Source organism: Paecilomyces variotii (genome assembly GCF_004022145.1).
Source record: "Paecilomyces variotii strain CBS 101075 chromosome Unknown C8Q69scaffold_15, whole genome shotgun sequence".
NCBI lineage: Eukaryota > Fungi > Ascomycota > Eurotiomycetes > Eurotiales > Thermoascaceae > Paecilomyces > Paecilomyces variotii.
The window spans coordinates 1-24,621 of record NW_021167154.1 but is presented as its reverse complement, the minus strand read 5'-3'; the positions used below and the strand labels follow the sequence as shown (position 1 = coordinate 24,621).

At 48.8% G+C, this 24,621-nt stretch overlaps 10 protein-coding genes across 10 annotated transcripts; 6 read left to right on the top strand and 4 right to left on the bottom strand.

The window, feature by feature from the left end:
- Positions 1–356: 356 nt before the first annotated feature.
- C8Q69DRAFT_408587 (putative O-methyltransferase) lies at positions 357–1,782 on the top strand (the record flags this gene model as incomplete). Its single annotated transcript, XM_028628203.1, has 4 exons — positions 357–654; positions 701–978; positions 1,034–1,551; positions 1,620–1,782. 4 exons carry the CDS (start codon positions 357–359, stop codon positions 1,780–1,782), a joined length of 1,257 nt encoding a protein of 418 aa, XP_028481516.1.
- Positions 1,783–2,934: 1,152 nt separating this feature from the next.
- On the bottom strand, positions 2,935–4,939 carry C8Q69DRAFT_480445 (LysM domain protein). The gene is made up of 4 exons (XM_028631530.1): positions 4,191–4,939; positions 3,936–4,108; positions 3,703–3,858; positions 2,935–3,616 (listed from the first exon to the last, which is right to left on the bottom strand). The coding sequence occupies exons 1-4, from the start codon at positions 4,763–4,765 to the stop codon at positions 3,108–3,110; spliced, it is 1,413 nt and encodes a 470-aa protein (XP_028481515.1). The 5' UTR covers positions 4,766–4,939; the 3' UTR covers positions 2,935–3,107.
- Positions 4,940–6,093: 1,154 nt separating this feature from the next.
- On the bottom strand, positions 6,094–7,293 carry C8Q69DRAFT_408532 (ankyrin repeat-containing domain protein; the record flags this gene model as incomplete). Its single annotated transcript, XM_028628197.1, has 1 exon — positions 6,094–7,293. The coding sequence occupies one exon, from the start codon at positions 7,291–7,293 to the stop codon at positions 6,094–6,096; it is 1,200 nt and encodes a 399-aa protein (XP_028481514.1).
- Positions 7,294–7,353: 60 nt separating this feature from the next.
- C8Q69DRAFT_480440 (hypothetical protein) lies at positions 7,354–9,147 on the bottom strand. Its single transcript, XM_028631529.1, has 6 exons — positions 8,762–9,147; positions 8,508–8,685; positions 8,354–8,449; positions 7,958–8,287; positions 7,757–7,858; positions 7,354–7,690 (listed from the first exon to the last, which is right to left on the bottom strand). Exons 1-6 carry the CDS (start codon positions 8,942–8,944, stop codon positions 7,626–7,628), a joined length of 954 nt encoding a protein of 317 aa, XP_028481513.1. The 5' UTR covers positions 8,945–9,147; the 3' UTR covers positions 7,354–7,625.
- A 1,976-nt stretch (positions 9,148–11,123) lies between these two features.
- C8Q69DRAFT_408678 (hypothetical protein) lies at positions 11,124–15,185 on the top strand (the record flags this gene model as incomplete). Its single annotated transcript, XM_028628211.1, has 11 exons — positions 11,124–11,331; positions 11,393–11,450; positions 11,503–11,571; positions 11,626–11,740; positions 11,805–12,096; positions 12,168–12,272; positions 12,325–12,465; positions 12,530–12,827; positions 12,897–14,609; positions 14,693–14,812; positions 14,882–15,185. 11 exons carry the CDS (start codon positions 11,124–11,126, stop codon positions 15,183–15,185), a joined length of 3,423 nt encoding a protein of 1,140 aa, XP_028481512.1.
- Positions 15,186–15,381: 196 nt separating this feature from the next.
- On the top strand, positions 15,382–16,988 carry C8Q69DRAFT_480419 (peptidase A4 family-domain-containing protein). The gene is made up of 2 exons (XM_028631528.1): positions 15,382–15,517; positions 15,572–16,988. The coding sequence occupies exon 2, from the start codon at positions 15,801–15,803 to the stop codon at positions 16,728–16,730; it is 930 nt and encodes a 309-aa protein (XP_028481511.1). The 5' UTR covers positions 15,382–15,517; positions 15,572–15,800; the 3' UTR covers positions 16,731–16,988.
- A 1,569-nt stretch (positions 16,989–18,557) lies between these two features.
- C8Q69DRAFT_109149 (hypothetical protein) lies at positions 18,558–19,336 on the bottom strand. The gene has a single exon (XM_028625103.1). It carries the CDS (start codon positions 19,167–19,169, stop codon positions 18,639–18,641), a length of 531 nt encoding a protein of 176 aa, XP_028481510.1. The 5' UTR covers positions 19,170–19,336; the 3' UTR covers positions 18,558–18,638.
- Positions 19,337–19,857: 521 nt separating this feature from the next.
- On the top strand, positions 19,858–21,449 carry C8Q69DRAFT_423412 (hypothetical protein). Its single transcript, XM_028628408.1, has 2 exons — positions 19,858–20,064; positions 20,120–21,449. Exons 1-2 carry the CDS (start codon positions 19,913–19,915, stop codon positions 21,156–21,158), a joined length of 1,191 nt encoding a protein of 396 aa, XP_028481509.1. The 5' UTR covers positions 19,858–19,912; the 3' UTR covers positions 21,159–21,449.
- A 222-nt stretch (positions 21,450–21,671) lies between these two features.
- On the top strand, positions 21,672–22,206 carry C8Q69DRAFT_515146 (hypothetical protein; the record flags this gene model as incomplete). Its single annotated transcript, XM_028633358.1, has 3 exons — positions 21,672–21,844; positions 21,914–21,945; positions 22,007–22,206. The coding sequence occupies 3 exons, from the start codon at positions 21,672–21,674 to the stop codon at positions 22,072–22,074; spliced, it is 273 nt and encodes a 90-aa protein (XP_028481508.1). The 3' UTR covers positions 22,075–22,206.
- An 863-nt stretch (positions 22,207–23,069) lies between these two features.
- C8Q69DRAFT_109135 (cytochrome P450) lies at positions 23,070–24,621 on the top strand (the record flags this gene model as incomplete). Its single annotated transcript, XM_028625102.1, has 3 exons — positions 23,070–23,404; positions 23,467–23,524; positions 23,579–24,621. Coding segments are annotated over exons 1-3 (1,206 nt in total), but the record flags the coding sequence as incomplete, so codon positions are not given.

Sequence of the window (24,621 nt, the reverse complement as noted above, 5' to 3'; positions counted from 1 at the left end):
ATAAGAACCCGTATCAAATAGCGTCGAACTTTAGTTTCAGCATGAAATGGCCTTTCTAAACTTGTATCGTTGTTGTTGGCTGCCTGCTATGGGGGCGAAAAGAGCCGTGTACGTAGGGCGTCTCTGCGCCTAGATTCCTTGGTTTTATCCGCTAAAATGATACAGGTTTGTAGTTAGGCTGCCAACTATTTCAATACACTAATAATTTGTACCTACGGGCGCGAGCCCGTTTTCAATTGAGGACACTATTTGACAATAGTTAAAGTATTGACGGTTCCTTTCCTTTCTTTCAAACCACCCACAGTACATATATAGATGAATCTGAGGCTGTCAGCCTCCGATCTCGTTTAACCACTATGTCTCTATCGCCGAGACGGATCGTCGAGCTGGCAACCACCGTGGCGCAACACACTCAACAAATTGACTCTTATCTTGCTGAGAAGGGGTTACCATATCCATCTTTCGAGGCCAATGGGCCAGCTGACCTTAGTCTGCCGCCTCATATCGAACAGTCACGCACTGTAGCCCTCCAAGCAAGCCAAGAGCTCAATGACTTATTTCAAGGACCGAGGGATCTACTTTTCAATCACGAGGTCCGTTTATCTACCAACGATGGAGCCCAGATAGCAGCTAACGCTACAATAACACAATGCGGTGGTGTATCTGAAACTAATTTCGCGCTTCGATATTTCAAACAAAGTGCCTACGGATGGAGAGATCACATTCACGGATTTGGCAGCTATTATTGGTATTGATCGTGCTGCACTCTGTTCTATTCTCCGTCTCGGAATCGCACACCGCGTATTCAAGGAGCCTCGCCCTGGAGTCATTGCCCACTCTGCAGCTTCCAGACAGATCGCGGAAGACGCCCGTGTCGCAAGCTGGGTTGGGGCGAATGTAGATGATATGTGGCCCGCGGCCGAGAAAGTTGTGGATGCCCTTGTAAAATGGCCACTTGCCGCAGAGCCAAATCAAACGGTACACTTCGCGAACGCTTCCAGATCCCCAGTGGTATCTCGCTAATGATAGGTAGGGCTTCTCACTGGCCAACGGTACGGATCAGTCTTTCTATGCCGAACTAGCTAAAAACCCCGATCGAGCGCGCCGGTTTGCTGGCGCTATGAGCTTTTTCACCACAGGCGAAGGATATTCCCTGCGTCATCTCACGGATGGATATTGCTGGGATTCGATAGGCGCCGGGACTGTTATCGACCTGGGTGGATCCCATGGCGATGCAGCGTTTGCATTGGCTCGTAAATACCCAAGTCTACACCTAATCGTCCAGGAGCTGCCTCAGGTCGTCGCAGAGTCCAAGGAAGAAGTCGGCCTAGACGTGAAATTCATGACGCATGATCTCTTCGAGGAGCAGCCTGTGCAGGACGCAGACGTTTATCTCTATCGTTGGACTTTACATAACTGGCCTGATAAGTATTGTATCAGGGCCCTGAAGGCGTTAATCCCCGCTCTGAAGCCAGGTTCGCGAGTGCTTATTATGGACTTTGTGATGCCCCCTCCAGGTGTGCTCCCTAATAATGTTGAACGAAAGCTGAGGTAAGTGTTTCATAACCCGATATTATCGTTTCCGCACCACTAAGTATGTACTGTACTAAGCCATTCAGGGCCATGGACATCACTATGCTAGAAATCGGAAACGCCAAAGAACGCGACATTGATGAATGGCAATCCCTGTTTGAACAAGCTGATCCAAGGTTCCATTTTAAAGGTGCGAAGCAGCCACCGGGTTCTATACTTTCAATCCTCGAGGCGACATGGGAGGGGTAAAACCATTCGTTTTCTTTAGGAAAAGGAACGTCGCAGAATGTCAAGAGTTCAAACATCCAGTACAATTGAAGACTCTTACATAATTCGTCGATGAGGTGTTAAAATTCCCCCTTGCAGGTCATTATCTTTCTCCCTGGGACAGAAACGTATAATATTGCTATTTTTGAAACAGCTTCACTCCCCCGTTTAGTATTACATACCACGAGACCTGTTCTATCTTCTTCTCCCAGCGGCCGATATCATCTGAAACACACCCATATATTCGACGAACTTCTACCAGGTTTTCACTCCATATGAAAATTGCCCGGTTTACCAAACAAGTCGGTTTTGATGTCGAAGAACAGCAGTTTGTCGTTCACACACACGTCGGTGCTGGCTTGCTTCGGCTTCACAATCTTCTCCTTCGCTACTTTTGTTCCTGCTTGAGACGTCTTTCAGAGTTTGAATTTTTGCGACAACAAGGTCATGCCTTTCCATCTCCTCTCTATACTCTCCGTCGAATGGAGCTAGCTCCAACTCCTGCGTCGGTGTCTCGATCTTGCTCTGACCCTTTCTTTGCTCGGCATCGATCCTGTCTTGTGCTTGCTCAGAAGATCGCCTGCCTTTGTGAGTGCATCCTCTAGTTCCTTGATCGTGGATTTGAGCTTCACTAGTAGCTTGACCTGACGGTTCACATCATCCGTCTCTCCCCTTGGTGACTCTTTGATCTGACCATAGGCACCGTTCTGCGTCAGCCGATCCAAGGCTCTACAAGATTTAGCAATGCCTCTGGCACATTAATGCCCCGTTCGATATCCCGGAATGCTAGACTGCCCATGATTGTCCGTGTAGCGTGTCGAGCTTCGCCATCGATTGCCTCACGAGTCTTGATTTGTTCCAGAACTATATGAATTCTTGAAACTTGGCATGCTATAGCATTATATTTGTCAGATATTGGCGATCAACATAAGGGAATGTGTGAAGTTAATCTCACCTAGTAGGCGCATCTAAACCCCACGCTGCCTTATGATTTCTCAAACACTGTTCTTTCTATCTCTATGCCTTATCTTCCTTCTCTGCAATTTTGTTAGTCTCGTCGATTAAAGGAAACATGAGTAACAGCTTACCGAGCCAGGAAGGCTAACTCGGTAATACTAAACGTTTTGTATTCATTCTTATCTTGACTTTGTAGTACCAGGCATGTTGATAGATAATTAAATGAATTCAGCAAGGATTCTTATAACAGCTTAAAATCGCAGTCAGTTTGCTATTAATGTACCGACCACATTTTTACACTTTTACTCTACCTTACTCCCCGTTAACGATCCCGAGATTTATTAGTTAAATCATACAGCCACACAAACATAATACCCCTCCCACAGCGACGCACAACTGTCCCCCACGGCAGGATTCCACTCCACAAAGTCGGCGGCGGAGATCCCGTACGCCTGCTCAATAGAATAGCAGCTATCCCCCTCGGCGACAAGGTAGTAACTAGTGCAACTGTCGGTGATGTCCGGCATAGGGGCGACGGTAGTAGTTGCCACGCAGTAGTAGTAGCCTGCCCACAGGCTGGTGCAGTCAGACCCGACGGCCGGGTTCCAGTCGATGAATTCAGTCTCGGTGAGGTAGGCGTATTTTTCCGTCACGATTGACCAGCAACTGTCGTTAGCGGTGGCCTCGTAGTAGGTGGTACAGTTAGTGGTAATGCCAGTTTGGGTCGGGGAGGGGCCTATAATAGTTGCTGTTGTAGTTGTTGTGGTTAGAATTAAAGTAGATGCGGTGGTAGTAGTTGAGGCGATGGTGGCAGTAGGGGGGGTTATGGACTGCGTGGTCATAGTTGTTGCATTAGAGCCTAGTTGGGTTGTAGAATTAATGTTAGGAATGAATGTCATCGCTTCCTTGATCTCATTAAGGGTGAAGGGAAAAGACAGGACGAACCAGGGACGCCCACGCAGACATAGTACCCATATTCCATAGTGTTACAGTCGGACCCTACCGCGGGATTCCAGGCGTAGAATTCAGCCATGGTGATATCGAACTCCTCGAGGATAGCGGTGCAGGCATCGCCCTCGTTTACATAGTAATAATCATCGCCTGCCATTAAGCTTGGCTGTCAGGTACTGCGCGGAAGGACAATAACATTGCTATATTCATGGGGTGAGGAAACTCACAGTTCGATGTAAGACCGGTCTGCTGAGGCTCGTATGGTAAGGACGAGGTTGCAGTTGCGGTTGTTGTTCCAGCGATAGTGGCAGTAGCAGTGGCAATGTTAGAAGTACCCCCGGTTACCCCAACACAGACATAGTAGCCTGGCTCCAAACCGACGCAGCCTGTCGAGATAGAACTGAAAGGATGTGACCTGGTTAGCTTTGCATTCCTACATGTGAATTGCTCTCGCCAAGACTCAAGATATAGGGAAGACTAACGGGTTCCAAGTGTAGAACTCATTGAGTGTGAAATCCAAGTACAGATCCTGGATCGTATAGCAAGTATCTGTTGATTTAACATAGTAGTACTCATTGCACGCCCCCACGAGGCCACTCTGCGTTGGTGAAGGCACTCCGCCCGAGTAAGTGGTGACAGTGGTGGCCGATGCAGAGGTAGCAGTCGCAGCCGCGAGGGTCGTGCTGGTCACAAAATCCGTCACCTCGGTGAAACCGACAACTGGGATCGCGGTATTCGTCGTAGTGGACGCAGCCGCGGTGACAGTCACGGCCGGACCCTCGACGCAGTAGCTCCATCCTTCGATCAGCACGCAGTAGTCTTCCAGCAGCGAGGGATTCCAGGCATGGAGCTCAGCGACAGTGGCATCAAAGTACATCTCGAGCTCCGCACAGGTATCGGTCGCGGAGATGTCGTTGGCCCAATACTCACAGTCACTGGTCACGTCTGGATCGGTGGTGCCAGTGGCAGTGTCCCCGTTTAGCCATCGTTTCTGGATCCGGGGGGATGCCGCGGCCTGCGCCAGAAGACAAGAAAGGACAAAAGGGTAGAACTGCATAATCCTTGAGGTTCTGACACGAGGAAAGAAGAGAGCAGGTAGGAGGAGCCTATATAAGAATGATTAATATCATCTTCGAAACAGGAATTGATTATCTACCATGCATGCCAGCTTTTAATAAGGCAATTTTGTATAAAACGCCGTTTATAGTCGTTTGTAGGGCTAGTGGAGTAGTAATGCCCTAGTCCTCCGTAGGGGCGGAGAACATCGGACTAGTCTCAATAGTCGTAAATGCTTATACGTGCTTGTATGAGTACCTAATTATACTGTATAAACTAGTCACACTAGCTATATCCTACTCAATCTCTTCTGGTGAAAACCCTGTATCTTATTGAAGGTTGTTCACTGGCTGGTAGAATATACGTACAATTTTGGGCCTGTAGGCCAGGCGGATACCTAGGTATCGCCTGCCTCCTTCCGTTTTAGGCTTAGCTAGTCGCACTGATTAGTAGTTTAGATAGCTCAGAGCTTCAGAGCTCGATCCTAGGAGAATTAAGCATCTTTATCATTCAGCTTCGCGTGCCCGAGATATAACAGGGATCTCTAGGTGCCAGCCTAAATCCTAGAAACCACTGCGCTAAAAGGCTATACATACTATAGCAGTAGCCTAACGGCTACTACGGGCTGACACCCCTTATAAGCTTTGACTACGAGACGCTCTATTACAGTATCTACGGCCAAGTCCAATTGTTTATGTCCTTTATTATACTGTTACGGGGAACCCGTAATATGATCGGAGTTATATTTAGTCCGCTCCCCCGGCTATATCATATACCTAGTCTGACACTTCTCTACTTATTATTATATATACCACAGCTCTACTTATAAGTATCAGATTGCTCTATAATTCTTCTATTCTCTATGCCTAGTCACGCCTTATAGCTCGAGTTCCCGTGTAGCGCCTTACATTATCCCTGCTATCAGTGCCTTTCCCATATTAATACCTAGACTAGTATATCCCGGATTATAGCTCGAGGGTTTTAGGGAAAAGTTCTAAGGGGTTAGAAATTTTTAGTTGATAAATTTCTACCCCTATTAAGCTTTTAACAGTATTCGCTTAATATTACTTAGCTTATATAAAGTTAAACCCTATAGTCTCTCGCTTGCCTAGATTATATAATACTAAAGCTATAAAGTACAGGAGGATTATTATATAAATAGATCCTAGATCGCTATCTTACTAGAAGCCAGCGATTCGTTCTAATATATCCTATATCCTACTGTTACTTTAGTTCGTATAGACATTCCACAAGTAGGATACGACGGCGTAAACCCTTCTCCAGGCCGGGCAGACCCCTCTCCGAGCTGGGTGCGCGATGCTGCTACCCCTAGGCGAAAGCTCGGCGGGGGTAGAGATGAGCTGCAGACCCAGCAGATCCTATTATGGACCAATTGACTGGAGTAAGTCTCATCACTGTCTCCCACGCACGCTCCTCTACTGCACGGTCCAAGAGAGCTTGATCCGCATCGCTGAGCTCAGTGACGCTTATGCTCGCCCCGTGGTCGGCCAGGAAGTCTGCCAATTTAAAATCCGCGTCCCGTACTGCGCCATGCAGCGCCCAACCGCCTCCGGCTCGCGCTGGGTCTGCGCCGTACTGAAATAGCAGCTGAATTTTTTCCCACCGCTGGCTCCTGGCTTTTGGCGAGAGTTGATATTGGCCGTGCTGCGGGTAAAAGTTCCCTACTGCAAAGGCGAGAGGCCCCCACTTATCGTTGTTGTCGATGTTTGGATCAGCACCCGCCTCAAGCAGGAGCTGATATAAGTCCAGTTGGTGACAGTAATGCAAGGGTCGCCGTTCCACGATCATACCGGAATAGAGGAAGTTAACATCGACCCCGGTCGCGAGGATCATCCTAGTGACCTCGATGTCCTTGGCCCGCTCTACCGCATACCGTAGTGCCATGTGAATGGGTTCCCAGGTGGTGAAGGGCTGCAGATGCTCTCGATGCCTGGCGTCCTCGAGCAGTACTTGCAGCATCTCCCGGCTGAATTTCTGCCGTTGCACCCCCTGGGAAAGAAATGAGGTATGTTTACCCCAGGGGTTGACACCGCGGGCGAGCAGCATCTGCACCACGGGCAGGTGGTTGTTGAGGGCTGCCCGCGCAAAAAGGATGGCGTGACCCCGTGGACCCAGTCGGCTACCGAAACTCTCTTGCTCCCGATCCAAGATGGTCTGAAGGAATTTGACATGACCCTTCTCGGCAGCAAGCCGGACTGGATGTTTAGGCAAAAGCCCAGTCCACCCGGTTGAAGTTGGCTTCTCCTGCCAGATTCGAGGGTGGTATAGGTTTGCGCCCGCGTCGAGGAGCCTGACTAATGTATCGTGCCTTCCATTCTGAGCAGCCCATATAAGTGCCGGTGCTGGGGGTCGCTTGGCATGTCTTGTAAGGTGGTATCTATACAGAAAGGAGTTGAACTGCGTGTAAAAGGTACGGTTAGTGCGCGCTAGCGCATTGATGGCATCCTCTGAGTCCAAAGACTCTGCGATGAGCTGGTGCAGCTCGCTGGGTAGTCCGCTAAAGCCCATAGAGGCAGTGTAATGCTTAAAGGGGAGACAAGGATAATGGGAATAGAGAAATGGCTAAGGGGCGAAAATTAAGGGCAAATATGATGAATTTAATCTTGTCGGATATTGTTCCGTCCGTCTGACTAATACAACTGTAGTCAACTAACTAACTAACTAGTTAGTTAACTGCTGCCCCTGCCATACTAGTATCAGCATTGAATATGTCCAATCCAGCGGCAAGTCTTCAAAGTCCCTATGCTTTTAGTCCACATCCTCCGGGTTCTCGCATTCTCCATTCCGCCAATTGCACTGATCCAAGTATAGACCTATACCAATTTTCCCAATTAGCACTTTCACTTCTTCCTGAGGCCAATACAGACAGAGTCATACTTACCGGCGCTGAAGTATGCGAATGTCTCTGGATAGTATAGGCATTAGCTTTGATACTAAGGGACAACATCAAGGGCCTTTTAGTAGAACTTGCCAGCATTTTTTACCGCATTCGCCCGGGTCTCAGGGTTGTCCGCCAGATCGAAGCATTTCTCCCATCGGTAGGCATTCTCCTCTTCGGAGGTAAACATATCCTCTTCAATATGGTAGTAAGAAGAGAATTAGCGGTGTGTTAACATGGTATTGGAAGGTAGACCCGGAAAAGACGGGGAAAAAAAGAAAGAGGAATGCATACCCAGAACACCGCTGGCGCCAAAGAACGACTCGGTGTGTGTCAGCTCATGGAGCAGAGTCACCTCACCGGTAGTGGCCACAATATCATCCATATACTCACCCTGAATTCCGGTCAAACTGCCAGTGTCATATTGGTCAATGTGAGCAATCCAGGCTTCCTCATACTCTGTGTCTGGGTTGGTCATAGGCAAAGAGTCCGGGCAGATAGTCATAATATCTCTCGTGAATGTGGTGGTCTCCTGCATCATGGCTCTTAGATTACCGTCGCAATTGTCCTCGGCAGGAATAAGCAGCATGTCAGGGTAGACAGTACTGCGGTATACGACAGGATCTATGTTCGGCAGTAGTATTTAGCCATAGTCGAAACCAAATATACTCCTAGATAAGGCGAACTCACAGACCCCCTTGATTTCTCTCAAGTGATCGTTATTACAGCAGACCCCGATCTCAAGGGCGTCGTTTTCCAGACCGCCAAGAAGTTGGTTCGCAAAAGCTGCCTGTGTTAGGTCTCGAACCCTGCCGTTGAGCGTCATTAGGCACTCCAGACTTACTGGCGACTGTGTCAACGGTTGTTTGCGCGGTCGAAATCGCGTCCGTATCGACAGGGTCGAATATCCCGTACATAGCCATGAAAAGATCTAGCTTGGCTCGGTCGGCCGCCTCCAAGTCCTCTCGCGCCTTACCAAGGTTGTCTTTAATTGTCGAAAGGCCCGATATGGTGCTATAAAGCTGTATAGTATCTTGTCAGCCTCCACGAGATAGTGCAGGCACTGATGCATGCTCCGATGCCCAGGGTTATGCTCACCATGCTCTGAATGTTGTAGATGGCTTTTGCGAGATAGTTTGTAGCGGCGGTATCACAAGATACTGAGTCAAGCACGATGTTCCGCATTGTCCACTGAGCCGACACCCCGGGCCACAGCTGGGCAGTGGTAGATAGCCCGATCCATGCAGCCAGAAGGCCCTTGGTATTGAAGATTGACCGCATTATACCTTTCTCTCACTGGCTCTTTCGTGCTTTAATGAATACCGTTTGCGCTCCTGGGTGCAAAGAATAGTTAAAACGCAGGCTCAAGCTCTAGCTTCACCAAGGATAATATATGCCTTTCCCTTAGTGACTAAGGGACAATCGTGATTATGCTAATTTTTGTTCCTGTGTTAGTAGACTATAGAAGGTAACCCCGATCCACCTGCCCCTAGACTACTATTATCTAAATAAATCACCGGTAAGAGCGAGACAGAAGCTCCCAACCATATAGAGAGCTCGCTTCTAAACATACAGCTTCCTTCGGAAAACGAAGCGTCTACAATTCTTCGGTGTGCTATACCGCAAAAACAATGCACGTACGGTAATTTACCATGTCAGAAATACTTGATACATTTAGTAGAAATATTGGGCTTAAAATCCCTTAATACCAGCCACTAGGAGTTTAGTTACGTTTGGCGACCGCGTCCAGGAGGAGGATCTAACCCTTACGACCCTAGAGCATGAGCTCCAGGCCATTAAAGAACGCCTAAATCGCTGCGAGAGTATCTAGTGAGAAGGAGACCTTTAAACGCCCCGATATGATCGTTAATTAAACGAACTATGGTCACGGGCTATATTGACGATATCTGCATGCTAGTCTGGAATAACTCCACCGTCCGGAACTGTTACCGGCTGGCCGAAGCACACCAACTATTTAGCCGAGATCTAGGAGCGAAAGCACGGATCTAGATTCGCACCTATGGTAGTAAATATGGCCTGATCCACTTCACCTCAAAGCACTAATACTTCCCCCGGCTTATGGGGCCCGTGACAGGGTCTTTTTAAATCTAGAATACTGATATCCACTCTAAATACATATGTAGTTAAGTATCTGGGCGTCTGGTTATCTAGACAAGGCGTTTGGCCACACAACTGTATAGCTAAGGCCTTTACAGAGTAGTCTTGCTAGGGTGCGGGAGGCTGCGGGAGCCCGTGCGCGGGAGCGAAAACGGCAGACGCTCGGCCGAGAACGGCAGGAGAAAGAGTGTTCCAAGGTTAAAGAGAGTGAATTTCAGTCAATCGCGCATTTATATACATAAATATACATAATGATATTAGAGCTAGACGAGGTTAACGAGGTTAACGGCCAGCGGCGGGCGGTCAAGCAAGCGGTAAGGGTAATGGACCCGCGGAACTGGCCCGCTGCCCGATTGTGACCTGCCGCCACTGAGCCGACAGAGCTGACAGATGCGGAATTGAATTCTACGATCTAGTCACTACGTATCTACTACTAGTCTACTGCAAAAGTATACTCCGTAGACTGAGGATAAAAGCTAAAGCACGCGCTAGCGTACTACGGCCTATATCTCCGTAGACCACGCGACGAGTAGGAAGTCGGCGCGGAACCCTAGAGGGATATGGAGGCTAGATTCGGGTGTATCTTAGGTACCTACCTTTAGCCGCCACGTGCCTTTCCCTATTGTACGTAGTCTATTCGGCCCACCGTCCCTTCACCGGACCGAACCGAGCGTTCCGGAGCGCCCGGTTCCCAAAGGGTAGCCAGCCAGCCTACGGCCCGCCCAGGGCTCTTGGTATCTCCGTGCCGCTTATCTAACTACTAGATACTAACTAACTAACCAGTTCAAGGAGTAAAGACCCTTTCCTCTGTTAGTGTGAACTACCTAGGTAGTCTGTGCGAAGATGCAAGTGACAAACCGATTAATTACCGCTAAATTGGTTGGCTCGTGGTGAAGACCATACCACCACGGGACACTCGAACTGCGTCAAAAAAAAAGAAACCAGGCATGAAAACTCTACTCTCAAAGCGCAGTCAGTATTCCGTGAGCGCTATACACGGTCGAATGCTCGCAATGTGCAATTCGCTTTCTCCGGTGGGCTAAATTAGCTTGCTAATAGTCTGCATCACTGGTGTCCTTGGGTCGAGCTTCGGAGATTGCGATCCAACATGGAAAAAGGAAGGCATGGAAGTGTGAGTGAGTAAAAAGAAAGATACAGGTGGAGACTAATCCGAAGGCTTCTGCGTTGAAGTAAGATAGACGAAGGCGAGAGGCGAGCGGTTGATGGTCTCCCGATGAGTTGCAAAAGGTTGAATAGAGAACATATTAAACTCGAGAGCTCCCTTCAGACGCCCATCGAGATTTGTGTTCCCTCACCATTTCCATATTCCATCGGGTTCAGGATGAACGCAACTCTCTCGAGAGGGCTCTTGCTCGGCTCACTGTTGGGGACGTTGGTGTCTGCAGCCACAGGCGGATCCGGCACCTGCTCTTCAACATCAGAGTGTGTCAGCGGTTGTTGTAGCTCCAGTGGCTATTGCGGCTTCGGCCCAGACTTCTGCGGCGATGATGTGTGTATATCGACTTGTGACGCGTTAGCGGAGTGTGGGCGTATGCGGTTCCCCCTTGCATTTGGTGCTCGACGCATTGACACACTGACATTTCCGCATAGCATATGCTGAGGTCGCCAACACTACTTGCCCGTTGAATGTCTGCTGCTCGCCTTATGGGTGAGAGAGATATCCTGACCGTGTCTGATAACACCTCTGACCATATGATTAGGTTCTGTGGAACGACAGAAGACTTCTGTGGTACCGGTTGCCAAAGCAATTGTGATGCAGTTACTGAGCCGTGAGTCCAGCGTTCGAAATATGTTTTCGCGATTACTCTGACACAGCCTTATAGATCTTGCTCCGGCACCTCCAGCGAAGCGGTTTACATAGGGTACTATGAGGCTTGGAATTATCAACATCCCTGTGATGTAATTCACCCTTCGGATATCGATGTTGCACCTTGGACGGTATGCTCAAGCCCCACCCACCGAATTCTTTCGAAGATAACTCAAGCTAACAAGCATGTCTTAGCATCTCTACTACGCCTTTGCTGGAATTAACAGTGAGACTTCCGAGATTGAGACTTTATACGCCAACGACGAGGAATATATCCCCGAGTTTACGGCCCTGAAGAAGAAGAAGTCGGAATTAAAAACTTTCATCTCGGTTGGAGGCTGGGACCTAGGAGGAGAAGTCTTTTCCTCGATGGTAAGCTTCCCTGGCACACGTTCGGCCTTTATTACTTCGGCGAGTAGCTTTATGAAGAAGTACGGTTTCGACGGGATCGACATTGACTGGGAATATCCAGCCGCCAGTGATCGTGGTAAGTAAAATAACTATATTTCTCTTCGTTCTTGCACTTGCGGGCTGACGTTGCATCTCTTTCTGCTCCAGGAGGCAAAACTGCGGACACGGCGAATTATGTTTCTTTCCTCAAGGAGCTTAGGGAGGAGTGTGGTGATACGTATGGGATTACAGTCACCTTGCCATCCTCCTACTGTAAGTCAAGCACAGCAGATTACCTTGAGCTCATCACTCAGCCATGTTGTAGGGTACCTCAAGGGCTTCGATATCTCGTCAATGGCAGAATACGTGGACTACTTCAACTTCATGTCGTATGATATTCACGGGACATGGGATGGAGAGAGTAACTATACGTCCTCGGTGGTCAATCCGCATACTAATCTTACGGGTAAGAAACATGCACTGCTCTCCTAACTTTCGCCAGGAAAAAAGCTAAACTGAGAATATAACAGAAATAAGCGAGGGCCTAGACCTGCTGTGGCGCAACAACATTGACCCCGGTAAAGTACTTCTTGGTCTCGGATTTTATGGCCGTTCTTTCACCTTGCTCGAGACCAACTGCACCACTCCAGGATGTCCCTTTGATACATCTGCCTTTACTGCCGGTGGAGCTTCCCCTGGTCAGTGCACGCAGACCAGTGGAATTCTATCGGATTATGAGATCAACCGCGTTTTGGAAGAGTATGACCCTATAATCCAGTATAATGAAGCCGCTGCAGTGAACTGGATTACCTGGAACGAAAACCAATGGTATGTTTATTGCTTCAGTCGCTTTGCTGTGAAGGATAATGTGCTTGCTCTAATTTCCTCTCTGTTTAGGGTTTCTTTCGACAATGCCAAGACATTTAAGCAAAAGGCTGATTTCGCCAATGACCTCTGCCTTGGGGGCCTTTTCAGTTGGGCACTTGACCTCGGAGGGCCGGGATCGTTAGCGAACCCTAACGAAATGAATGCTCTGGACACATCTATGGCTGGAGCGAGCACTGAGGGTGGGAGCGATGGCACAGGGGACTTCTATGTGGGTCAAGAGATCTATAACTCGGATAATGGTACCGTCACAGGGATTGGTCCTATCAATATGATCTTCCCTCCTAGTACCTTGGGATCGCCGACTACTATTTACCCGGGACCTTTTATCACTCCGCTAGAAGTGGCCTGGCCAACCACTACCACCATTACGACCAACAATACTGTCTATATAACTACTACAGTCACTCGGGTGGTCCAGACTACCACAATTACGCTAAATCCGATTATTACTGGGACCGTGCAATGGTGGAACTGGAACATTACCGCGTCGAATCAGACCACTGGTACAACAACTCTGTTTCCTAGCATTGGCATTGGCCCTATAGTGATTCAAGATAACCCTAACCCGCTGGGTATGGGCACCGCCTCGCACACGGTTACCTCCAACCGAACTATCGTCGTGCCCCCTTGGCCTTGGTCGACCACCTCCCTCCCCACGACTGTTCCTACAGGGCCGATCATCCACTTTACTGAAGGATCCCCACCCAGTCCGACGTGTACGGCTAACTGCGGAAATAAATGCACTACCTTTTGTGAAGCTCCCTGTATGATTAACTGCAACTCTGGATACGGGGGCGACTCCACGGGGTTCGATGACCCGTCTGACCCAGACCCGCCGCACCATCAGAAGTGCGCTGGCCCAGACTGCAAGAATGGAGAATGTACAGGATCCCTGTGCGCCGAGTTTGGCTGTTCTGGAAGCAACTGTGATAGCGATAGCGGTATATGTCTGGGCTCGGACTGCGAGGAGACGGGCTGCATGGGCGACGATTGCGGCCAGGGCATCTGTAAGGGGTCATCGTGCCAGACGGTGGGCTGCATCGGTAGCGATTGCAGCAGTGGCAGTGGTACCTGTTTTGGAATTGACTGTCTTTCTATCGGCTGCCTAGGCGCGCTGTGCAACACCAGCGATGGGACGTGCAGCGGCTCCGACTGCCATAAGGTCTCCTGCTCCGGCACCAACTGCAAGAATGGGGTGTGCTCGGGCGAGGGCTGCACGAACGAAGAGACCGACTGCGAGAGTGAGGAGGCGGATATGTGCACTGAATTTGTATACAGCACCTTGGATACCGCTGTCTCGACCTACACCACGGAGACGAGTATTTCGTGCAACACCATTACTGCCTGCTATGCTGAGGCAACAACCACAACTACCACCATATCGAACACCGAGAGTGCCGCCACCCCCTTCATGGCCTGGGCTGCCGAAACCGATACTGCTGTTATGGCATCAGCCGCCAGCAAGATCGACGCAGCCTTCCGCGCCGCTGAGTCGTCCTGGACATCGACCTCGACCTCGACGACATCATCGACTTCCACTTCCACCACTACCTCAACCACGTCGACGACGACAGGACCTGCAGCAACGTCTTTGGCCGATACGACTCCAAACGAGGTCAGCTACAGCTGTTCTGGCATGTCCAAGAGATGCGGTACATTCGAAAACCTCGCCTCCTTCTGCAAGGTGGCCAAATCGTACCTTCGAGGCGATGAGATCTATGGGTGAGTGTTCCTTCCAGAATCTGTCCTCTCAGCATCCACAGGTGAAACGAAAACATGTATACTGACAAGAGCTTTCTACACAGCACGACCTCGGCGAACTCCAACTCCGGTGCCTGCTATACTGACGACATGAATGCGGGCTTCGGGTGCGGCGTCTTCGTCAAGGGCGAAGGATGCCAATTGAAGGGCACGGCAATGCAAGCGTACGTCGCCTCTCCTCTTTCCAAAGGGTAGCCGGAGTTACCCGCTAACGAGCAGAAATGATGATATAGTGCATTCGACCACCTTATGGACGCCGACCTCGGCGGTTGCAAAATCTGCGGACAAGTTCTCTTCTCCAACGGCTGCCACATGCGCGTGGACTATGTCAGCGGCTGTACGCAAGACAACAACGGGCCAGCACAATTTGTAACTTTCAATCCGGACGACAGTGATGATGATGATACAACCTCGGCGACGGCGGCCGTGTCCACCAGCCCTGCAATTCTGACTGTTTCCTCGCCACTCTTGACCCGCAGCCCCTCGGCAATTCCCTGGGTCTCGGTCAATAACAATAATGCAACCATGAGTGTATAGGCTGCAGGCTGTCCGCTTGGGGTGAGCGTGAGTGGGGCTCCATGGAAGTCTTGCAGCTCATCTTTCCACTTTCGTTCCTGTACCAGTTGACGCTGGAACATCTTTTCTTCGTATAAATATAGCTTCGAGATTAAGTGTGAGATCATGTTTCAATTACTATTGTGACGGGAGCACTCGGGCAGAGAGTGGACTATCCACCGCCAGCGAGTATGCAAAAAAATATTATTCCAGTTCCGGGCATATAACATATACCAAGGCCCGTGCATCGAGAAACATACTCGCCCGCAGTTCCCTAGTGGTGCCTATAAACCACGCGAGACAGCAGTTTTCAGGTATGACCCACCTTATGGATACGTACGTCTGCGGATAGCTGAAAGTTATGGTAGGTAACCCTAAGAAGGTCAAGTTGAACCCACACAAGAGCTGTGAATTGACAGACAGAAAGGGGCTCCTGGCACTATAAGTACCACAAGCAGCGTCCTAGCCCTGGTTGACCTCTAATAATCTCTTTCACCTTCGTGGCCCTAAAAGACTTCTTTTGAACGCGGCGTACAACGAGCCATTTGAGAAATACCTATCTACTACGAGCACAGGCTGCGGAAACCATAGTACAATATGAAGAACTTCCTTTCCACGACCTTGTGGCTTGCCCAACTAGCCGCTGTTCACGGCGCCCCAAGCGGTTACAGCAGCAGCAGCAGCAGCAGCAACCTAGCAAAATGCAACGGCCCTCGCTTCCAGCACCAGCCGATAAAGCAGGTCCCACACACTGAGGTGCAGCAAGGGCCTCTCACCAACTCATCAGCATCCGAGTCTCCCTTGACCGACCAGCAAAACACCCCCTACTACTACACGACCAACTGGGCTGGGGCCGCCCTCTTAAGCGCCGACCTTGCCTCCACCCCCATCCTCACCTCTGTGGCCGCAGCCTTCACTGCGCCCATCCCCACTGTTTCCAGTAACATGGCCGGCGAGGCCGCCTCGATCTGGGTAGGGATTGACGGCTTTGTCAACACGGGAGCTATTTTACAAGCGGGAATCGACGTGGTTACCGCATCCTCCTCCACCGAAGAGGAAGTCGAGTACGTCTACACCGCTTGGTATGAATGGTACCCAGCCAACGCGGTGGATTTCTCCCCGGAGGTGCTGGCGATCAAGGGCGGGGATGTCATCGTGGCCACCGTGTATGCGACCTCCTCGTCCGCTGGGGTGGCTGTGATTGAGAACGAGAGCAACGGCCAACGGGCCACAGCGACGGTCACCGCACCTGCCGCCACCAGCACCCTGACTGGCCAGTCGGCCGAGTGGACTGTCGAGGATTACCAGAGTAGCGGGGAGACAGTGTCATTTTTGAACTTTGGGTCCGTCACATTCACGGGTGTGACGGCGGGAGCTGCGGCTGGGAATTTGACGTTTGCCGTGGAGGATGAGGAGGATGAAGCGGCGGTGGCGCTGGTTGATCTTGTGAATCTGAGTACGGAGAAATACGTGGCTAAAGCGAGCATTGTGTATGATGGGTCTGGGATTCTGGTGGAGTATGTTTAGATAATGAGGGAAGATGCAAGTATTCAAGCGTAGTGTGACTCGGGGAGACTGAATGACTGTAGCGGATAGGGTATATATCACTTAAAATCAATGATCAAGTGGTCAAGCTCTTTAGCCCAGAATGGATCCTGCGGGAAAAGATTTTATCCCAATACCAGCGACAAGGTAGTGCTAAAGAAGCAAGCGACATTCGTTATATCATTACTATATGATACCTCTGACTGCGCCGGGCATACCAGAACTTGACTTCAATGAAAACCAAGAGTGTTAAATGGCTCTAGAAAAATTTCTGCAAACGAGGCAAGCTTTGGTTCAGACTCTGAAAGTAAAAATTAAATGCAGATATATTTTCTAAAACTAGTAAGTCTTGTGCTGCGCTAGTCAAAATATCAGGAAGCCATGATTTAATTTACTGGGCGCTTATCAGCTAGCGATATCGAAAGGACTTGGGGTCTTGGTCGAAGGCTCTAAACCGGCCTAATAATGTTGTCTTCACACGCGGTCACGAAACCCTATTCTCCTTCGTCCTCTTCCTCTCTTCCTCTCTTGTTGCTTTTTTCCTTAAGTGACTTAACGCTATGCTGAGCCCAAACCCGAATGTTAGAGACCACATCAACAAATGGGGCTACTCCTTTGTCTCGACTACTGATCATTTCCCACGAGAGAAGACGGATCCTTTGCAGTATGAAACAGACAGACTATGGGATAAGGCACTGGAAAAGCTACTTGAAATTCAAATTCAAGCTGCTCATCGAGAAACTGGGAAAAGTGCTGAAGCTCGACCGCCTGTGCGAGATCTATATACCCTTCTTCGAGATTATCGTGACGCATTACCGAGACTTCGCATGTGGTTACACATAATTTCATGGAGTGCGTCACTAACATGCCTTTCCAATCCAACCTGTCTCGCTTGTTCATCAATGCGGGTAGTCGCTGGATTAATGGGGATGATATCTGCAACCAACTCAAGGTGAGTAATCCCAAATTCATGTACTCGGTCATTTTCGCAGGGCAATGCTTGCTATCAATTGAGCTAGCCTGGGCTCAAAGACTCATTCCTTTCTTCGACGATTTGTCCGTAAAGGTAGGCCAACATAATATCCGTTGTATGGGCCCCTTGGCGCGACATAAATATCTGTCCTAGCTGGCTGAGAAAAGCCATAAAGTTTCTGATTGTTATATGTAACCGGCCGAACATGCCAAGAATTGGAACATGCCGGCCAATATAAAAGACTTGGTGCACTTGCAGAGAAATATCAGGGGAAAGGCAGCGTTACTAATAGTTCTTGGGGGAATAATTAGAACAGAATATTCTTCCATGTTGATTTTCCTCTTCTTGCATATTGAGCGGGTGTAAACTCGCGTTACTGATCTACTTTTCTTCTCCATCACTACGCGATAGAAGTTCTATTTACCTACCTTCTGTCAATAAGGTTTGTGCGGTACACGGGATCTATAACTGCGACTAACAGAGATGTGTCGTTTTTGGTCGAGTGCTTTAGAGAGCCCGATGTATCTAGCTCTTTAAAGGCTCATTATCGTATTTATATCTGAACAAGGCGCAGCTTTACCTCCTTATCTGGGGACCTCGCATAACAGTGGAATATTATGCGGCATTTAGCATGTTGGATAGTAGATCTTTCTATAATAATACGTATGCAAAGTCCAAGTATTATTATCTGGTTCGTTAATAACGATAGTCACCTTGTCGCAGGTCAATTATGGTTAGATCCAGATGGGACCCTAGACGTTGGTCGGTCACGGCGCAGAAAGCAGCTGCGGCCCTTGGTGTTCTTGCACCTTCTACAACTTACATGCTAACGTAAAGCCCTATTTAATATACCATGTATCTCGACAAGTTTTTATTTACTTATGAGAGCCGATGATATTACTGTCGCAACTACTGAACTACCGACGTCGCTTCGATCCAATGTGTCCGCTTATCTGAGCTTGGCCTCTTCGGTTGCTGATATTCCGGACGGCCCAACCAAGTAATTCCACTACTCTGTGTGCAGTGGGATTCTGACCACTCGATGTCGATACTACCGCTACTGGAAATGAGACCCATGGGGGCAATCTGTGGGTATAATCCCAGAATACGACATAAGGATCGCGGTTTGGGAGATCGGTTTCGTTCCTAGAGGAGGAACCAAGACATGTTCGATTTTCTATAACCTCATCAGGCATTCGTGGAGATTGATTCTTTCCTATTTGGAAGCGGCATATCAGGGCACCGTTAGCCTGAGCAGAGATAACAAGAGACTGCAAATCCTCTTTCGCGCCAGAAGGACACACAGCGAGACCGGGATATCTCACAGAGAAACCACGCTTGTTGACCCTACCCGGAGTCAGATCCCAATGGTACACTCGTGTTGACCGCACTACCATCCATAGACAGCAAACCCTGCAGAAGGGCGGTCTCTGTGCCCAGGAGTGCATACATTCGATGCTAAAACGGCACTCTATGCGGCAACGAGAGATCTCACCCTAGAACACAAGCCATGCGAATAAACCCGTCTTCTTTCCGGCTGGTAGAGCGATGTAGTGTCGTGAGAAATGCCTGCACGACAACGCTGCACCGGTTTAGGGTTGCGATATTTTGGAAAGGCATCTCGATAACTCTTTTGAGACCTACCATTCTCCGTTCTGCCCTGTCAATAATATTGAGTCCCAGCGCTCGGATTTTCCAGCACAGGCTTCTCCCATTGGAATGCGGCGTCTAGCGAACCAGTCTGAGTTCTGCAGCTCTGTGATGGAACGATTTGGGTGCCAGATCAAGAGGCATCTCCGGGGAAAAGAAAAGGGCAGTGCGTCGGGCTGAACGCTTGGTCATATTGGTCGGTGAAGGCAGAGAGGGCGCATAAGTCCAAGATAGAGAAGTTAAAGGACGGGAAAGAAGGAAGAAAGAGGTAGAACAGTCTCTCTTTCTGTCCGGGCGATGTGAAGAAGTATTGGGACGCCGACCTAGAAACGGCAAGATTAACCAGATCGAGCACTGAAGTGACGAATGCCCTTTACATATCTATGCCCAATGATTCCCGAGATTATGAGCTCATTAGGGGCCAATAGGCTTAGTTTGCGGACCGCGGATGAACTATAAATCCTGGACTTGAACCCAAACCTGAACGTAATATTAACTATTGTTATTGACAAATGCGACGAAACCCAAATTCCCGTTCAAAATGAATGGGCTGTTGATAGTTTTTCTATTTCTTCAATATATCTCCATTATAGATGCTTTCTACGATTGTCCCCGCCCGTTGTGTGAGATATGCCTCCCTGCGCAGATTCACGATGCCCCCGGGATCGGTTTTGACCTGACTCCCTCATACGGGTGAGTAAATATCGTCTATCTTTTAACATCCCGACTTCTCTAACATTTAAAAAAGAACAGCCTCAGTACACTACTATAACGGAACTGTCGTTGAACTAGCCTATATCCATGGAAATCCCGAGTACCTTGAGCTTATGATGCGACTTGCAGGCGACCCCAGGCCACGGTTAGACAGAACCAAGAAATTTCTCTATGACACTATCCTTCCCCGATTCTCTCTATCTGACACTACTTCATGGGGCGCTTGCTGGCGTTGGCTTAACAAGAAGCTCGGTCGTCCGATCAAAGCATACAGCGATGTCGAAATCATCAGCAAATTACTCCAAGAACTGAAAGTTTCCACCGAAAAAGAAATATCTCAGCCACTTGATAGGGTGGCGGTTGCAACCCCTGATATCAGCTCTATTAGTTCAATAGTTAACGCTGCACTCGAGGACTTGGATTTACGGACATGGGTAGGCGACAGCGGCTTTTACCCGCAACGCTTAGTGGAGGCCGATGCTGTTTATGCAGCAAACGGATATGGACTGTGTGCAAACTATGAGGATCTTTGGGAATGCACAGACGAGTTTTATAATTCGCCCAATGCCCATGTTTTCTATGTCTTCTACAGTCGGCATCTTCTATACACTAGCATTATAGCCCCTATCAATGGCGAGGCTTTATCTCGGTTTAATACGGATGAAGCGCAAGTTCTGGATTTTGAAGTCGGGCTAGATAATCTTGTCCAGACAGACGAGTCCCAGGGTACACCATGGTCCCGCCTTCGTTCGCAACTATTGGCCCTTCCTCGAGAATACCCATATCCTCTTACTCATATTCTTCTGGCTGGGGAGAGTGCCACTCACCCGCGCTTTCTAGCTACTTTGAGAGATGCTCTGTCTGAAATGGTTCATATGTCGCCTGTGAATCTTCAAACACACTTTCGAGACCATGCAGATGCTGCTATTGTGCCCAGAATCATTAATCCAATATTTGTAGCCTCTCGAGGTGCAGCACTATATGCCCGAAGACGACAAGAGGTACAGGCCCACTGCACAGAGCCCTATGAATGCGAAGCGATAAGGAAAAGAGAGCGAGTACGTCTTCTCTGAAGGATGACTGGCGTTAGAATAAGTTATAGGCCCCTTTTCTCTACATTATCTTAGACGCGATATGTAAATTACTACCATTTTTAACTATATCCCCCTCCCTTTTACTACTATTATCCTATCTACGCATGAGATTTTAAAGGGGGGTAGGAGCTACTGAGCTAATCAGACGGGTGTTCGAACGAGCATCGAATTCAAAGTGGAGCAGGAGCTACTGAGCTCAGCAGATAAAGTCCTAAAACGAGGATCGAATTCAAAGAGGAACAGGAGCTGCTATAGTTTGATAGACTGTCGCTGCAAAGTAAGACTTATACCTGTCCATAGGTTTCGTATTCAATTGCAGTCACGGAGCTTCTAAGAGTCTTGTTATTCCTTTTAGGAGTCTGGTATATGCAAATCAACTGTATAGCGAATGATGTGCCAATTGTCCCTCTGACTAGTATAACTTCACCGTTATTGCCGCCATCTTCCACTGCATCCGGCAGTTACATCTCACCTCTGTCTACCGCTGTAACAATGGGGGCAATTAGCCCGTACCTCTATAGCTGCACCAAGAGACAGCAAGTATTGCTCCGAGAAGCATGGGCCGAGGCTGGGGTCCTCGCCGATGCTCACAACCAATGGTGGCCAGGAGGAAAATGGCAAGCTGCCATGTCCCTATATTTAGGGCCAAAGTCCAAAGACGATTAGTAAGTTTCAGTTTCACTCCAAGATATCTAGGTTAGTATCTTTAAAGAAGTATACTAATTCTGCTACAGCAGCTTCGTCTTCGGAAAGGGACAATTAATGAGTACGTCCTACTCTAACGAAGTGACCGACCATTTTGCTAATATAACTTCGGAACTTCTTAGAAAATATTAAGCGAGAGTACCTCATTCATGCGGGATACATAGGCCAGCCCCCCGTTTTCACCTACTAGATAATTCAATGAATTCGGCAAGGATTCAAGGACCTAATACTATGGGGCTGATTACCTTTAGTTGGAACAAATTATACCTTATAATTAAATAGGCTTTGGGTGCCCATATGACCTAACGGCGTATCCCGCAGGCGCTGTGCTCAACCCCGATCTGTCTCAATTCGGGTATGATAAATAGCGGTTATATGGACGACCGTAGTTTTGGTGGCAGATTGGTCCTTAGGTCTGGTAAATAGCGGCAGTCAACAGTTGCTATAGGATCATCATATGGGCTATCTGGTGGACTGCCGGCCGTCTTGAGAGGAAGTCTGCCCTTTTCACACCCGGCCGGGTTATGTCCCCTCGCGTCCGCTAGTCGATTGATGTTTGCTGCCTTCATTCTGACTCCATCGACTGCGCGTGGCTGTGTGAGACGGCAAAGGCATGCCCTCATCATTGTTCATTCAACCAGCGCATCAGACTAGATATGCCTGGCTTGCAGCGAGCGCGGGAGCGTATAAATGTACGTCTTCCGATGTGGTTTCCAGTATTAAGACTGGTAATTGGAGGAAGGCGAATCTTTGCGAATTGTTTCGAGAATATCCCGTAGAATGTGTAGAAATCCAACATGCCAGGTCAAAGGCATTTCGTGTGCTGTGTTATGCCATTCTTGAGACGGGGCCTCGGCGGTTTGAAGGGTGAATGCAAGATGCTTAGCGGCGCAGTGGAGACGGAACCTTGATTTGGGGAACACACAGGAAGAGATAAGTCTCCCATTCAATGGTTGAGAATGGATGTACCCCACGGTATTTAGGTTTGTGATGATAGCAGGCGCTCTGAAGTGGAAATAATGATTTATCCCACTGGCAGCACTGTATCTTCGTTACCGTACCCGATTACATGATTACATGATCCCATGGTCATGATGATCTATGGGTGTTTCCACAATTACTCTCAACAGTTAAGCTATTACCAGCTGAAAACTAAATGCTCCACCTTCCGGCATCGAGCTATGGATTACATACCAAGTAGTAGTCAAACCGCACTGGCATTACCAAGATAGGCCCCGTGACTACGGCCTACTACAGATTGCGTGTGTAGGAAGGCTTTCGCCTTTCGACTTAAAAGCTCCTTAATTACCAATCCAGATCATCGCATCACCTAATATATATACATACACACATACGCACACACACACATATATATATATATAGTCCAAGGACCCTATTCTTAACGTCTCAAGACCATGACATCATCATTTGTGCTCTCAGAATTTCACACCATCTTGGTTTCAGCGCTGGAGGTCGCTTCCTCTGCGGTGTACGTGCTTGCGCTCGGTGTGTCGCCGCTGGTACGTCGATTGCTCCGAGGAACATTGAACTATTTGGCAATAACACTGACTACTATTTTGAGGTTCTCTTCTATGTCGTAGGAGCAATTTACAGCGCCTATTTTCATCCTTTGTCAAAATGTAAGTTCAATTCATAATTTTATTTGAACGACCCCTACAATTGACCGTGCATAGATCCGGGTCCCAAAATCGCCGCCGCAAGCTTCCTCCCGCTTTGGTATCGCCGCTATACTGGAGACTACAATCAATGGATTACCTCCCTGCACAACCGCTACGGCAGCATCGTGCGTTTCTCCCCTGATGGGCTCTCATTCATATCCGCTCCTGCATGGAAAGACATCTACGGACATAGCACCGGGGGTAAGATATCCAATCTGGTAGACCCGCGTATGTATGGATCGTACGAGAATGGTGAAGACGACATAACGTCGATTCGGGATAATGCGAGACACGGACAAGTGCGCAAGCTCTTTTCCCACGCCTTTTCACCTAAGGCAATCAAGTTACAGGCGCCATTGATTCAAAAGTACGTCGAAAAACTAATCCACCGGCTCCGGATGACGGCAGAAAGCAGCCTAACGGGCGAAGTCAATATTTGCAATATGTTTACCCGTACAACCTTTGATATTATGGGCGATCTGGCGTTCGGCGAGTCTCTTGGTCTACTGGAGAACAACAACTATGCACCTTGGATAGATGCGATGTTTGGTGCAGTCAAAGCCGAAACAATCCTCGACATCGTGGCCGCATATCCCAGTCTTAGGAACTTACTAGGCTATTTCACACCAAAATGCTGGACTGCACAGGAGGAAGAGCATTACGCCTTCTCCTCCGAACTGATCAAGAAGCGTTATGAGAGAGGAAGAGACCAGCCGGACATCTGGAACTTTGTTCTTACCAAAGGAAAGGACGTGCTGAGTCTAAACGAGATGCATAACAATGCGAGCGCTTTTATGATTGGAGGAACCGAGACCACAGCGACTCTCCTGAGTGGATTGACATATCTACTTCTCACACACCCGGACAAACTGGCGAAAGTAGTGACCGAGGTCCGTGAGCTGGATGACGAGAAGAAGTTGGATTTTGCCATTCTGTCAAGTCTTCCGTATCTCAATGCCTGCTTCGAAGAAGCATTACGTGTTTATCCTCCCGCATCAGAAGGATTTCCTAGAGTGATACCACAAGGGGGAAACACAGTTGCGGGAGAGTATCTACCT